The sequence below is a fragment of the Trifolium pratense genome, linkage group LG1 (genome assembly GCF_020283565.1).
Source record: "Trifolium pratense cultivar HEN17-A07 linkage group LG1, ARS_RC_1.1, whole genome shotgun sequence".
NCBI classification, from domain to species: domain Eukaryota; kingdom Viridiplantae; phylum Streptophyta; class Magnoliopsida; order Fabales; family Fabaceae; genus Trifolium; species Trifolium pratense.
In genome coordinates, this window is record NC_060059.1 from 34,574,640 (window position 1) to 34,591,442 (window position 16,803).

At 31.1% G+C, this 16,803-nt stretch overlaps 1 protein-coding gene across 1 annotated transcript; it reads left to right on the top strand.

Annotated features, from left to right (window-relative positions):
* Positions 1 to 4,897: 4,897 nt before the first annotated feature.
* LOC123902563 (auxin efflux carrier component 3-like) lies at positions 4,898 to 10,000 on the top strand. Its single transcript, XM_045952330.1, has 6 exons — positions 4,898 to 6,403; positions 7,020 to 7,308; positions 7,468 to 7,553; positions 8,444 to 8,601; positions 9,165 to 9,241; positions 9,451 to 10,000. Exons 1-6 carry the CDS (start codon positions 5,212 to 5,214, stop codon positions 9,515 to 9,517), a joined length of 1,869 nt encoding a protein of 622 aa, XP_045808286.1. The 5' UTR covers positions 4,898 to 5,211; the 3' UTR covers positions 9,518 to 10,000.
* The last annotated feature ends 6,803 nt before the right edge of the window (positions 10,001 to 16,803 follow it).

Here is a 16,803-nt window from a genome sequence, read left to right on the forward strand (position 1 = left end):
TTTCATTGGTCTACAGACTTATTGAGTTGGCTTTGATATTACCGGTGTCGACAGTATCTGTTGAAAGGGCTTTTTCCGCAATGAAGATTATTAAGACTAAATTGCGCAACAAGATCAACGATGAGTGGTTCAATGACTTGATGATATGTTACACCGAGCGGGAGATATTCAAGTCACTTGATGATGTTGATATTATCAGAACCTTCACCGCAAAGAAGTCTCGGAAAAAGAATTTGCCTCCTAGTTTTATGTAGTACACTATTGGTATGTTATATTTCATCCCCTTATTTGACTCATATTTAGTTGATAAAATTCCCTCCAAAATTTTGCCTAGGCTCTCTAACATTCCTGAAATCGCCACTGCATCCGACCAAACTTCGGATTATCAGATTTTTTCTAACAACTTGATGATTAAAGTAAATAAATCATCAATATCACGTGCCACTAAGCATAAAGATTTTTTTTTTTGACAATGTAATAAAGTTGTTTAATAATTACTACTGTAGTAGAAAGAATATCTATATCTATTATTGGAAAATCACCGGGGTTTCTATAAATGACATTCGTTCATGTTTTTGCAGTTTCTAATTTGCTTTACGTCCCTTTCAAAAACAATTGCTTTACGTAAAGGCCAATTATTTTACATAAAGTATTGTCAAATTTTTCTTTTTTACATAAAGTAAGTATAGCTTAATCAATGTGAGCTCTCTTTGACAAAAGACTATAAAGCCCACATGATAAATATTGAATGTTTCCCATCCTTCTTATAAATAAATGAACATGCTTCCTCAAATTTAGTATTGCGTCCCACTAATTAAATAATAAAATATCTATAGAAAAAATAAGACATGTCTTTAAATCCGTTTGTTTTAGAGACATCAAAATTTTAAAATAAGACATTTTCCTAAAACATTAGGTTTTTTTTTGGGACTAAACTAATTAGATTTTGTTTTATGTACAATTCTCGTCAATTATCATTATTTAAATAGCGTCAACAGTTTCATGTGCTTATTAATTAATAGATCCTAGCAAGAATCAAAGTTTTAAGCTACAAACCAAACATATGATAAAATATATAGGAGTGAAAGTATAAATGTAATATTGTTGATGCTTCGTTTTAGCACTCTCTTAACAAGGTGGGCAGTATATTTGTACAAGGAACATCAAGAAAGATTTGTGCTTGCATGAATTGAGTGGATAACAGCTATTATGGAGGTGGAGGTAGGTGAAGCCATCAGTTTGTTACATGCTTTAAAGTGGGTTGACGAGCTACGGATACGTGACATGGATTTTGAGGTCGATTGCAAGCGGGTGTGGTGTATAGTCTTTATAGTAATAAAAACTATGTTTCTGATCTATCTTGGTGCTATTATTAGAGATTAATGTAGAAGATTACTAGCCACTGCTCTTGTGAATACAAATATTAAGTTCATTCGGAGACAAACAAATGAAACTACTCATAGACTTACCAAGGCGGTTCCATATTTAGCCAGTTTCCATATTTATATCATGAAATGAGATAAGTCTTTTGTTCTAAAAAAAATATAGGAGTGAAAGTAGGCTAAACTCAATCACAAAGTTTTCGTAAAATAAGTTTGATTTGTTTTATCCTTAAAAAAAAAAAGTTTGATTTGTTTTAAAAAATATGAGGGTTCTTGTCTCACATGTTACTATATGAACTATGAAGACTCATTTTAAGAATCTTTTGCATCTTTAAAAGTATGATATAATTTGTAAATCTATCTAAAGTTTGTCCTATGACTTAAAGAAAATTAAAAAAAGACTACCGCATATATGATAAATTCTAAGCATAAACTTTTAGGTTCTCTTTGATGGTCATCAAAGATCAAGACATGATAGAGATAACAATGTATTTGATGTGCAATAGAGATAATATAATTTTATCTCTCATGTTTTTGGTACACTTTTACAATTACATGAGATATTATATATATTATATTTAATGTCAGATTTAATGATATTTCTCTCATTTTTTTGTGATATAATTCATGTGAAGAGTCTTATTCATCAAGCAACTCATTATTTCAAAGGTTACATATTTTCATTCATAAAAGAATTTTTTATTGTCAAGTATTTCGATGTTGATTGTCATCCTCCCATGACAAAAATATTGGCAATAGCTGCAATTATAAAATCATGTAATCGAGGAATCAAACATTTGTTACACATGTAAAGTAGAGAATCAAAATTTGAGAGATCAAAAAGCATGCTTGACAAAGAAGATAATCAGTTCCACTGCTGCATTATGAATGAGCAACGCAAGAACAAATGAGTAGCAGTTTCATAACTACTACCACAAACACAAAGGATACAACAAGAGACAACATTGAAACATCTTTTATAGAGTTATCATCAATGGCGATAACATTGTGCATGAGGAATAAAAAGTTTCCAAATGATTTTGGTCCAACCTTTACAATTTACATTGAGAGGACTGCATATCACACGAATACGCATCTTTAAAAGTCAATTCTCCAGAATTAGAATCAGTGCAAACTAAGGAGTCTGGTTATGGTGTGGAAGGTCGAGAAATAGCATAACTATCATAAGCAAGGAATCATAAATAATCCGGGCCACTATTTTTGTTAATAATTTCTACGAGATCTATATGTTTCGAAATGAAAGTATAGTTAAGCTTAGTAATAATTTGTTACTAATAAATATTAGAATTATATCTATTATACACCAGACAATAATCTTACAATGACGAATAATTTTATAGCATAACTAAATAGTGTTTTATACTAGTTTAACCATTTAAGTGTTTGGACTGAAAAATGTGCTAAAATCCCAATTCCCAAAATAACCCCACACTAGCAACCTTTTCAATGTATCCTTAACCTATGTAGGTTAACAAAACCATAGCATGCGGTCACTTCCTAACCCAATTCACACGGGTACCCTACCCTGGGCCCAACCTCATGGGCTCACTCTTCCCTGGTCCCCTCTTGTTCCTCTTCACCAAACTAAGCTATAAATTACACTTAATTATTATACTACTATAATTTTAAGTTAGAGGAGTACTAACAACACACTCTTTAACAAACACACTCTAACACACTTTTTTTTATTGATTAAAATTTATATGGATCCCATAAAAGTTATATGGGTCCACATTTTTTATGGGACCCATGTGAATTTTAACCAATAAAAAAGAGTGTGTTGGAGTGTGTTTGTTAAATAGTGTGTTGCTAGTATTATTTTTTAAGTTAAACGTTAAACACTTCTATTTTACTTATTTTAAGCTGAAAACGTATAACAACCAATTTTATCTAGAATATTTTTTTCCGTATAAGTTTGTCTTTACCAATACAATTTTTTTTGAAAAACCATGCAACATAAAATCGAGACTGAAATTTATATAATTTAAATAATATAGATATTGTAAAATTAAAATAAACAAACTAATTAAAAAAAAAAACTTAATTACAATTTTGGTTCATCTGGTTTGTGCTATTTGTAAAACTTAATTACCACTAAGGGTATGTTTGGTAACACAAATAAGCTAGCTTATTATATAAGCTTATAAGCTTGTTTTAAAAAATTAGAGGTATTTGGTAACAAACTTTTTTTACTAGCTTATAGCTTTTTTTCAGATGCTATTTCAAGTAGCATTTGAACTTATAGCTTATAGTTTTTTACACTTTATTCCATTTTACCCTTTAATTTAATAACTACTCACTCTTAAAAAGAAACTACTCACTATCAATTATGTCATTTTATATTTATTAACCACTTTAAAAGCTAATTTTACCAAACACTTTAATTTCAATTAACCAGTTTTTCAGCTATCAGCTAGCTTATAGCTTATTTTTACCAAACATACCCTAAGTTAACGCCTCATGGACTTCAAATTAACCAATTAAAATATCACATTTTTAACCCAAAAAAACTAATTTTTCTTCTCTTGAAACCATAATCTCATTTTAATTTATATCTCTAATATATCATTGACTCCCAAATATTTTAATAAAAAAAACAAGAAATTAAATTATCTATGTGAACCATAATTTTTTTTATAAGTCTACGTGACATAATTGGTGATATGACCATATTTCATAAACTTTTAAAATAAAAGAGATTAAAAGTGTAATTTTTTTTAAAGAAAAATTAAGAGCATAAATGCATAATGACATCAAAGAAAATAGAAGGAATGTCAATTAGGTTGACACACCTTATAAATCCTTAGGGTAAATCATTGTTAATTCCTTAAAAAAAAAAAGAATCAATTGCATTATGAAATTTTGTCAAAAACTTACTTTGTAAAATTAGTCTAGTAGTTACCCCCGGTCCCGGAGATATCTAACTAATTTTGTGTGCAAATTGTATACATCTGTCTGCAAATGTAAATAGTAATCGGTTAGTTAGAATCATAACGGACGATAAAACTCTCACTTAAAATTTTTAATGTTGTGTAATTAAGTAAGTTAAAAGATATTTAATTTGAATCATTTTATCCATATACTACTATTTAGTGGAGGAACTAGTCTTGCATGGTCACAAAACCAAAAACTTAGTGCTTAAACACATAAACATAAAGTTTTACCTACGCCTCAAATAAGTGATTCAGTTGATTGTTTCACATATTTTAATACATAATTTTGATAATTAACAATATCTTTAGTATATTAGTAAATTATAAAAAAATTGATATTTTTAAAATATTCATTGAAATAAATTCAACCGCATCTTATATATCAACATTTATTTTTATATATGAAAAAAAATATAATAAAAAAAAAATATATGAATAATTCATATGGAATCAAGTGAATAACAAAAATGGACAAAGAAAAAATCAAAATTGTGAATGTGCCTAAACATTCCTTTAATCTAACAGAAAAAGTACTAATAAAATACATGAAATATTCATTTGTGCTTATATATATACCCTAAATATACTATGCAAGTCACACCTTAATTTGTACTCTACAATCACAAATTCACTCACACACTCACTCTCACTATCCCCTACTTTCTCTGACACACCTTCTCTTTCTATACCCTCATCTTAATCTTAATCTCTCAAACAAACCAGTACAAGTACTACTACTACTACAGTCTATAGTCATCAAATTTTTGCAGAGAATGAGTCACACAAATCACTTCCTACTTCAACTTAACTAACTAACCAACCGTTTTCTTTCAACCTTCACTAAAAAAAACCACAAAAAAAAAAAAAAACCAAAAATGATAACACTAAAAGATCTATACACTGTCTTAACAGCAGTTGTTCCATTATATGTTGCTATGATCTTAGCCTACGGTTCTGTCCGTTGGTGGAAGATTTTTTCGCCCGATCAATGTTCCGGTATAAACCGATTTGTCGCGGTTTTCGCCGTCCCTCTTCTTTCTTTTCACTTTATCTCAACCAACAATCCATACCAAATGAACTTCAGATTCATAGCAGCAGACACACTTCAGAAAATCATCATGCTAATCGCGCTTTCGCTATGGACAATGTTCACTAAAAATGGTAATTTAGAATGGATGATAACAATTTTCTCATTATCAACACTTCCAAATACTTTGGTTATGGGAATTCCTTTGTTAATTGCTATGTATGGTGATTACTCTGGAAGTTTAATGGTTCAAGTTGTGGTTCTTCAGTGTATCATTTGGTACACACTTTTACTCTTTCTTTTTGAGTATCGTGGTGCTAAGCTTTTAATCATGGAACAGTTTCCGGAAACTGCAGCTTCGATTGTTTCGTTTAAAGTTGATTCGGATGTTATGTCGTTAGACGGAAGGGATTTTCTTGAGACTGATGCATCTGTTGGTGATGATGGGAAGTTACATGTTACCGTTAGGAAATCTAACGCGTCGCGGAGGTCATTCATGATGAATACTCCACGACCGTCAAATTTGACTGGAGCTGAGATTTACAGTCTCAGCTCCACGCCAAGAGGGTCAAATTTTAACCATCAGGAGTTTTACTCCATGATGGGCTATCAACCAAGGCATTCCAATTTTGGTACTAATGATTTGTATTCAGTTCAGTCTTCGTCTCGAGGACCGACTCCTAGACCGTCAAATTTCGAAGAACAAGGTGGAAGTTCTCCTAGATTTGGGTTTTATCCGGCACAAACTGCGCCTGCTTCGTATCCGGTGCCTAATCCGGAATTCTCCTCTACTACTAAAACTGTGAAAAGTCAGAGCCAAAATTTGGTGCAGCCACAGCAACAAGTTTCATTGCAGACAAAGGGCTCTCAGGATGCTAAGGAATTGCATATGTTTGTGTGGAGCTCAAGTGCTTCGCCGGTTTCGGAAAGTGCTGGTCTCAATGCATTCCGAAATTCGGAACAATCGGAGGAGGGTGCTAAAGAGATCAGGATGGTGGTTCCTGATGAACATAATCAAAATGGTGAAACCAATAACAAAGGTACTAACAATTAGATTCATCTGTCCCCTTTTCTCAAAATCAACATTCTAAATTGCACTTAGACAGTTGAAACCTTAATTATGACTAATTATAATTACAAGTTACAACCGTTTAATTAGTGCAATCTCTTTGATTACATCTCCCTTGTTGAATTAATCTAACAACTAAGATATAATATTCTTAGTTATTAGATTAAATAAGTTAATTCTAATATAGATTAGTTAATTTAATAATAAATTCTTTTGATTTACGTCTCACTGAGCTTAACTTAGTTAGTAGAAACATTGCATATATTATGCAGGAGCCGGGGTTCGAACCCCGGACACTCCATTATTCACTTTTAAGGTGGAATTTTTAGTCACTAGGCTACTAGACAAAAAAAAATTCTTTTGATCTACTATTCTACGACTAATCCTAGTACGCTCCGAGGGACATGACCTATGACATTGATTAGTCTTTGATTAAACGTTAAATATTAATAAATAATAAAAAAAGGCATGTGCAATTAAATAATTCTTGTTAAATATATTAATATGGTTATTTAAGTTTTAATTTTTTTTTTTTGAATAAATGTTATTTATATAATGATGAGTTTGTAATTTGGGTAAAATTGAAGGTGGTCAAGAAGGTGAACTTGGTGGGGAAGAGAATTTCAAGTTCAATGGAGTTAAGGGAGGAGAACAAGTCGGAGAAGGGCCCAATGGGCCTAATAAGTTGGACTCGAATTCAACGGCAGAGATTCACCCTAAAGCTACCGGAGTTGCTGATTCCGGTGTCGGAAAACTTATGCCTCCGGCGAGCGTCATGACCCGACTCATACTTATTATGGTTTGGAGGAAGCTTATCCGTAATCCCAACACTTATTCAAGTCTCATTGGTCTCATATGGTCCCTTGTTTCCTTTAGGTAGGTATTATAAAAAAGTCAACAATTAATAAAAATAATAATAATTTGGATTGTATAATTTAATTGCTAAATTGGCAATAGCTGTTTTTTTCTTCATTATTTTGTATTATTATAATAAATTAGTTATATAACTGTTATTAATTGGTCATTTACATGCAGGTGGGATGTTCATATGCCAAAAATAATAGAGAAATCAATTTCCATACTGTCTGATGCTGGTCTTGGAATGGCTATGTTCAGCTTAGGTGAGTTGTTGCAAATCCTAAATTCTCCTAAAATAATTCCTTAATAAGTTTAGATTAAAAATAAGTACTTATGTCACATCTTTTTGTAAAACTATTATAGTTCAGTTTGATAAAAAATAACGAATAACTAATAAGATAATTTATAACAGATAGCTTATAACAAATAAATTATAACTATAAGCTCAAAATCTGATCTTACTGAACAAAAACTGCGATGATAATTATGAAAAAAGGGCTAGTGCCTAGTAGTACTAAAGTGAATTGAGTTGTGCAATCCCACATACTACATGACATGATTGAATATGGGTGGGTAGGTATGAATATGTGAAAAACTAAAAAGTATGGATTTGGGGCAAAGCATGTAAACAACTCATAGCCATCCATTAGTATTATGGTGATGTTTGTTTGTTACTACTATAAAGTAAATAAAGTACTAAATATATAAATGATATTGTTCACTTGTTGAGCATAATGTCCCCGACATATGGGACCCTATTTTAAACAACGTTACCTTCTTCTCCAGACACAATGGACAACGACATTGGTTGTACTGGTCACTCACTGCCACCCTAATTAACCATAGTCAGTCAGTGGTTCAAATAATGGAATCACCAAAGTCCTATATATGGGCACAAATTCAAATTAACAAAGATATTAATTTGAGCACTCACACATATACATACTCCGGTAAAAAATAGTGAATAACTGATAAGTGTAAAGTAGAAAATCATGCGAGTTCGAACTAGCGCTCCAACATACGGCCACCAACTGAACTTTAGTTACAACAGATGAAACAATTCCACTATTATTTTATTTATTTTTCTTATTTTTTATATGGTTTAGTTATATATGGTATTTGGAATTGATGATATTTGTTTATTTTTTTTTAGGTTTGTTCATGGCCCTTCAACCCAAGATAATTGCATGTGGGAATTCTATTGCTTCATTTGCAATGGCCATTAGATTTCTTACTGGTCCAGCTGTTATGGCAGCTGCTTCTATCGCCGTTGGCCTCCGTGGCACTCTCCTACATGTTGCCATTGTTCAGGTTAATTTGCTACTTTTACTATTCTCATCATGCATATTTATTTGTCTTAACAAAAATAATAGAGAAAAAAAATGTTATGACCAAATGAAGTTTGAATTTGTAGAAAGGAATCAGACTCTCATAATATGGCGATATTTAGTGTTCGCATAAAATTAATATATTTGAATCTTTATAAGAAGAAATGTCTAAATTTAGTGTATGATGGTGGTGCTTCAAATATTATAATATACCTTTATCAACACAAACTTATGAAAAACTCATAAAATGGAGAAATGTTATCGATATATTCTTCGGCTGTTCTTTTCAATGCACTTGATTTTATTAGTTTGAATTCAAATATGTCGTACTAAATTATGTGAATCCCACATAAATTTGACGTAACATGTGAATTTTAACTAATAATTTTTTTTTTGATAAACATGTGTCCTAAGCATTTCTCACTTTCTCTGCTTCTTTGGTATTTCAGTTTTTTTTTGCTTATCATATTAAGAATGATTCCTATCACAAAAATTAATTAATAATGAAGCAAAATTATGAGATTGCTAACTTTTGGTTAAAAATAGGCTGCACTTCCACAAGGGATTGTTCCATTTGTGTTTGCAAAAGAGTACAATGTCCATCCAGCCATTCTTAGTACAGCGTAAGCAAACCAACCTCCTTATTTATACTTTCTCCGTTCCAAATTATAAAACAAAAATTGGTCAACAAAAATTCATGTATTTGGTATAAAATTTAAACCAGATACATTAATTTTTGCTGACCTATTTTTGTTTATATTTTTTGACGCAAAGAATACTAGTATAATATACAAATAATATAGACTCATTTTTTATAATAAATTAATTGCAGGGTTATTTTTGGAATGTTGATAGCCCTTCCAATTACTCTTCTCTACTACATTCTCCTTGGTTTGTAAAATACATATTCTACTTTGGAAGATATTAAACATGCATGGAAATCACAAGGAGGAGATTTTTTAGATTGGAGAAGGATCAAGTATCACTACTAACTAGTTATTTCACCAACAAATATTGTCATTCCAAGTTTCCACATATTTGGGAATTTGAGAAAAATTTGATACATTGAAATGTCCCCCTACTAGAAATTCAAAGATGATGTAACTTTCAATTCAAGGAACTCAAAAGAGAGAATGTAACATTGTATGGGAGACATAACAGAGGAAAACAGGGGAAAGCTAGAATAAGCTAAGTCAAATTATATCTAGAAATGGTTCCCTTTCTATCAACCATTTGTATACTTTTTAAGAAAAATCAGTTTGGGTAGTAATGTTCAAAAGTTTGTGTAGTAGTATTAGTAATTGTGTAGAGGAAAAAAAATTGGAAATGACAATGAAGCCTTTTTTTTTTTACATAATTAAAAGAGGAAAAAAGTTTGTGTAGTAGTGTTTGTTATTATTACTATTATTTATGTTTTGGCATTGGCTGTTCATTTTTTTTACTAAAATAAAAATATTTATTCATTTAAATTATTATAATATATTAAATATTCAAGTTAATACCATAAAATAAAATGGTATACTCATATTTATAAATAATGTGACAAAATTAAAGTAACAGAAATATTTATGTTTTTGAATCTGCATCATTGACGACTTAGTTATTGGTTGAATCAGTAGTTGATTGAATTTTATTAATCAATTTGAACCAACTGAACATCACAACAAGACGAGGAATCAAACGAGCACCACGCCAAGACGACAATTCAAATAATGCCACATTGAGATGACAAAATGACGAAGAAAACATGAAAACAAAATGACAAAAAAACTAGAACATCGACCCGTGCACCGCACGAGTCTGATTAGTTGTAAGATATATAATGATTAAATAAGATATGATAATTTCGATAATGTAAGGTATATGAAAAAAGTTGAGTAACATTAAACGATAGTTCAACAATAATTTTGGATAAATATTCATACAAAGAAAATTATGTTATATTACGGAAGACTTCCTTATAGACCACATTCGAATTCTTAGTCGTATCTTCATCGTTGTCATCGATGATCAATATTTTTAATCCTTTTCAAGAAGTAATTCTTGAAATTGCAACATACAACTGACCATGTGAAAACACTGGCGACGGAAGATATATCCCAACATGCTTTAAAGATTGTCCCTGACTCTTATTAATAGTCATCGCAAAAGAAATCATTATAGGAAATTGTCTCTGTTGAAATTTAAAAGGAATTCTCACGTCAGATGGTGTCAGAGAAAATCTAGGTATGAAAACCTGATCACCAATATTACTTCATGAAATAATTTTTCCTTCAAGAGCACGTTTTCCCAATCTCGTAATAATAAGTCTTGTTCCATTGCATATCCTAATTTTTGATTCAAATTCCTTAATAGCGTAACTGGAACTCCAACTTTAAGTCTCAACTTGAGATTTGGAAGTCTCGACGTAGAAATCGTGTTCAAAAATTCGGGAGTATGAACATCATCCACTGTTTGGCCGTCTACATTTTGTGTGAGTGGAGTATCATAACTCAAATATGTTTTTTCTTCACCAGGAATTAAATCCAACATATAATCATTTATTGTGTCGACTATTGAATTTTTAGGAGCTAGTATAGCTCTATTTTGGAAATACGTTATATCGTTCATGTTTTGTAAAAGTTGAGGATATGTGCTTTCAAATATAGAAGCAAGAGGATCACCTGAATTTGGAATCAATAAATCTGATGGAATGTCAAGTTCTAAATCATCGTCGTTGTCATCTCCAATTTCTCCATCACCAACACCCAAAACCCATTCAGAAAACAATTTTCTTTGTTCAACGTATGCACTCGAAGCACCACCGAGAAGCCTCGTGTTTTTACTAAATGTTAAAACTTCACAAAAATTCCAAAGAACCGAAAAATTAATAGTAGCATGAACAACTTCTGGCCTTGTACCTTTGGGTATTATTGGTAGAATTTGTCTAAAATCTCCACAAAAAACAAAAATTTTTCTATCGAAGGGAATGTGTTTATTTTTTTCATCAACTGACTTGAGAATATCTTTTAAAGTTCGATCAACAGCTTCGAAACAATGTTTGTGCATCATTGGTGCTTCATCCCATATAATGAGTTTTGCTTTTTGTATTAATAGCGTCAAAGGGCTTTTAGGAACTATGGTACATGTTGAAAACTCGTCAACATTTAGAGGAATACAAAACCTTGAATGTGATGTTCTACCGCCAGGTATAAGCAATGCAGCGATCCCACTTGAGGCAACTGTTAAAACTATCTCACATTTTGAGCGTAATGCGGATGACATGACCCTCCAGATAAATGTTTTCCCTGTACCGCCATAACCATAAATAAAAAACACATCAGGTTTGTTTTCGTTAACTCTTGTCATGATTGTGTCATATACTTTACGTTGCTCTGAAGTCATAGTTGACATCAATCTAACATGTTCCTCAGCTAATGATTGTCTGTTATAATTCAATTCGTCGTGTACTAAACTATTTTGTATATCATGAACTAATGATTTGTGTGCTCTAGGCATTAGAGGATAATCTTTTAAACTCTTCCCACAACTACGTAACATCATCTCAATATCTGTTAGTGCATATTGTATCAATTGATCATCGATTAATATTAAATCTGCAATGTTAAAATCAAAATAATGAATGTGATTAGTGACATGACTATGGTTGTATTTGGTTGTATTGCAAAAAAAATTGATTTAGTAGAATTGAGTTTGATAATAACTTTCCAAATCACACGTGATAATAACTTTGCAAATCTCACATGATAATTATTCTCTAAATTTATGATCCGGTAGAAAAAAATCATTGATCAGGAAATTATTGCACATCAATTATTGCACATAATTTTAATCACAATTGATATACTTGCCATAGTGGTTGGAAATATTGCACCGAAGGGTTGTGAGTTCGAATCCTAGTCAAGGCAAAATTGTATTAATTTTTAATAAAAATTGCAAGATAAATTGGAGGGAAAACATGGAAAACAAATTAGGGTTTAGAAAGCTTATAATATAAAAGATATAGTCAACAATAATTTTGATATGATATACTTTTAAAATTGATGGTGCTTATCAATTATTGCACATAATTTTAATTACGATTGGTATATTTGCCATAGTGGTTGGAAATATTGTCTTGCATTCAAGAGTAGCGGGTTCGAATCCTAGTCAAGAAAAAATTGTATTATTTTTTAATAAAAATTGCATGATAAAATGGAGGGAAAACATGGAAAACAAATTAGGGTTTATGGTTTGCTTGTGTATACAAGCTTATAATATAAAAGATTCATGATCTTTGTGGAAAAACTTCTTTAGATTATAAAAAGATCCACATGAATCATTCCGAATAAAGAATATTCAAAAGACCAAAACACCCTTTTCTGATAAAAACAAATGAAAAACATAGGAAAAATAAAAAGAAAAGAACTAATCTTTCTAAAAATATTAAGGGTCATGCTAAAACCGGTTGTGTCATATCTCCAACTTAATTGATCCTTGCTGGTAGTTTTTTTGTTGTCTATTTTTTTTGCCAGTCTTTTATTGATCATGGATCCATCAATTATTTGCATTTGTCATCTATCTATCTATCTTTTGTTAAAAGTTATTTATTTAGGTTTTTCTTTTTGACAAATTTTAGAGGTAATAATTGAATGTGACATCTACAATTTGGTCCAACCAGAGGCGTCTTTGCCACATGTGCGACGGCATAAGGCCTCATAAAAATAGGGGCCTCTAAAAAAAAATTATAGGGTAGTAGTATTGTTAAATGAGAGGTATAAAACTAGGGATTACAAGCTTCCAAATGAGAGATTGTGGAGTTCAAATACCCGAGATATTATTTATTCTAAAATGATGAATTTATTTGTTACAAAATGTTCCTAAAAGAATTTTTTACGGTGAATACATTTTTTTATACATTTTATAGCTAATTGTTATACTATAGTTTTATCAAATGGAGAGACGTTTAATAGAAATTGTCTTGTTTATCAAACTTTTTTTATATTAGTAAAAAAATGATTATTTTTTAGGATTATTGATGTTATTTTTAATTTAAATCGTTGACAATTTTTTTGAATTTTTTCTTTTATTAGGGTCTATTTTTAATAATCGCACAGGGTCTCCAAAAAGTTGAAGACGCCCCTGGGTCCACCATAATTTGCAATGTTGTTGGATATAATGATACGAAAATGCTAAACAACGTCTTAGAACAATGATTAAGGAAACAAAATGGTAATACTGTATAATTTTAAAAGTAATGTATTTATTAAACCAATAGAATAACAACATACTAGTATAAAAAAAATTAGAAAAAGTTTGGAGGACCGTGGCCTCTGTTGATCTCCTTCTAGCTCATCTTAAGATCTTAATTAGGTTCAATTTTTTGTTATGCTAATTTCGGTGGAGTAGTCCATATAGAATAAAGAAAAATTCTGGTTTGAAATGGAGCCTCACAAGTGGACGGTAAGATTGGTCATCTTGAATTAGACGATTCTTAGACTGAATACTAGATTATTTTTTTTTAAAAAAAATTAATCCAATTATACGGTTTATTAATTCAATAATAAAAATTAACTTACATATTACATAAGACTTACTATCTCACTTGTAAATAATAAAATTGGCTAGAAGATAATACATAAAAGTTTTGAAACAAACTGTCAAAAGATATTTTGTTTTGTTTTTTTAGGGAAAAACAGTCAAAAGGTAAACACAAAGTTTTGAAATAGAGAATAGTAGTAGTTGATTGGAGTACTATGGAGAACAGTGAGTTTCGGGTGAGTTTCTCTGTACATACATAGGACTTATGACAAAGACATTGTTTTTTAGTGTCATTTTAACTTTCTCACCAAATCAGGTAAATCGAACTTTTAACTTTGAAACATGACACTTTATATTTGATTTGATATCATCTTTGTTGTACTTTTAAATTAGATGATGTGGCAAATAGAAAGCCACGTGTAACATCTCTATTTTACATACTTCCTGTATGTTTTTAATATAAGAAGTAAATGTTCTTATATTAAAGACAAAAAGTAGTACGTATATACAAGTTAGTTACAACGGGTGAACTACTCTTAAAAATATCGGGTTTAAGTTTGTTTCATTTATTATCCCTCAATTTGAAGCCACCTGAGTTTGTCCGATGATAATAGCTTGAGACTTGAGAGTGTGCTCATCCTTAAAGTCTCAGGTTCGATTATCTCTGATGTCAATTTGAGTGGACTAGTTTAGCTTATTTAAAAAATATTATCTCTCAATTTGTTGTCTATTTAGAAGAGTGATAGACACACATGAAGATTAGAGAGATCCACAAATGAAGGAATAATAAATGGTGCAAACCTAAATTCCAAAACGTCGTTGAGCCCCATAGAAATGACTAAGATAGAATACATTGTTTACCTAAAACAAATTGATTCCCCTTTTTCCTAAGTTTATCCTTTTATAGTTCATATCCCTTCTTGACTTAATGGATCTTTCCTCAGATGTTTAGGCCCAATAAATTATGTTTATGAGATCCATGTGTAGCTCATCCGTACATGACACATGGAGTTGGAGCACGCACAACTCATGTTACTCGCCTGTGTGGGGCACATGAAGCTGGAGCATGAAGCTCTGTGTGACCTCGATGATCAGGTTGAGCTAGACATGTTGAACCAAACGTCGAACTTCTTAAGATATAGACGTTCGTTCTTTATCAGATCGGCCTATATCAGCCCAACCTCAAAATCCATCTGAGAAACATTAGAATTTTAAGTGAAGGATGTTTAGACTCTAAGTGTGTAAAATAATCTTTAAAAGTCTTAGAATTGGTGATTAGTGGATTAATTAGTCTTATTGTGCCTTAATCTTGAAGAAAATTTATTAGTCTTGGCGTGCGTGAAATTTATGTGTTTTTATCCAGCGTGCGCAAAGCGCGGAGTAGATGACTTGCGTGGGCGAATAAACGAAAATTAATTTTTCTTCATTGTTTGGAGAAAAATTAAAACTTTCTTTCCATTCTAATATTCTTCATGAACTTCTCCATCAAAACCCTAAATTCTACTCTCTCGTTTTCACACCATTGAAATCACCATTATTCTTGATCAAATTTTGATCATGAAAAACTCTCTAATATACTAGCAATTACTATTAACCATCTCTCCTAGTAAGTACCAAGGTATATTATTTGCATGAAACACACAAACAACAAGCAAGCTTTAATTTGAAGTTATCTCTTTATCATCTCTATAAAAATCAGGAAGCTAGAATACACCATTCCCCACCAAAAAAATGAATCACACATATTTTGGCCTTTGGAATGAGTTAACAATATTTATTTGTATCCAACCAAGGACTAAATACACATAGAACAAGTATGCTCCATTAAGGAGTTTTGGGTACTTGTAGTTTGTCTTTAACACACATAGAAAGTAGTGTATGTATGGGTTAACACACATAGCGACTAAATCACGCAAAGACCAACATGCTTAACCGTGAAAGTGATTCGTGATCGTGCTTTACGACATATACCCCAAGACGTACGTTGTGGCTTGCAATGTGTTGATGCATACACCATCACATGGCTTTGTGTTTTTAAGGAAACAAACAACAACTATATGGCCATTCTAGTTTCACCCCCACGTGTGTGCTAGCTTATACATTATACTAATTATAAGCAAAAATTTACTTTTTAAGTTTATGTTATAATTGATGTATCTGACATATGTTATAGATTAAATATACCAGTTGTAGAATGAAACTAAAAAAACAAAAAACTTTTGATTATAATTTTGGTTGGAAGGAGTATAACTTTTTATCACCCATATTATTTTGGCTTAACTATACATATAGTCCCTTGCGTTTATTTTGGGTTTTAATTTGGTCTCTTACGTTTAAAAAGTATCAATTTGGTCCCTTATGTTTATTTTATGTTTCAAGTTAGTTCTTTTCGTCAATTTTGTCACATGTGGCAGCCAATTTGCATGTGTGGACAGACACGTGACACTTGGACACACTAACACATGTATTGTTAATTCAAAGGGTGTTAGTGACAAAACTAACGGAAAGGACTAACTTGAAACCTAAAATAAACGTAAGGGATCAAATTGATACTTTTTAAATGTAATGGACCAAATTGAAACCTAAAATAAACGTAAGGGACCAAATGTGTAGTTAAACCTATTATTTTCAACGTTTAAATGCATAGTATTACAATCTTAAATAT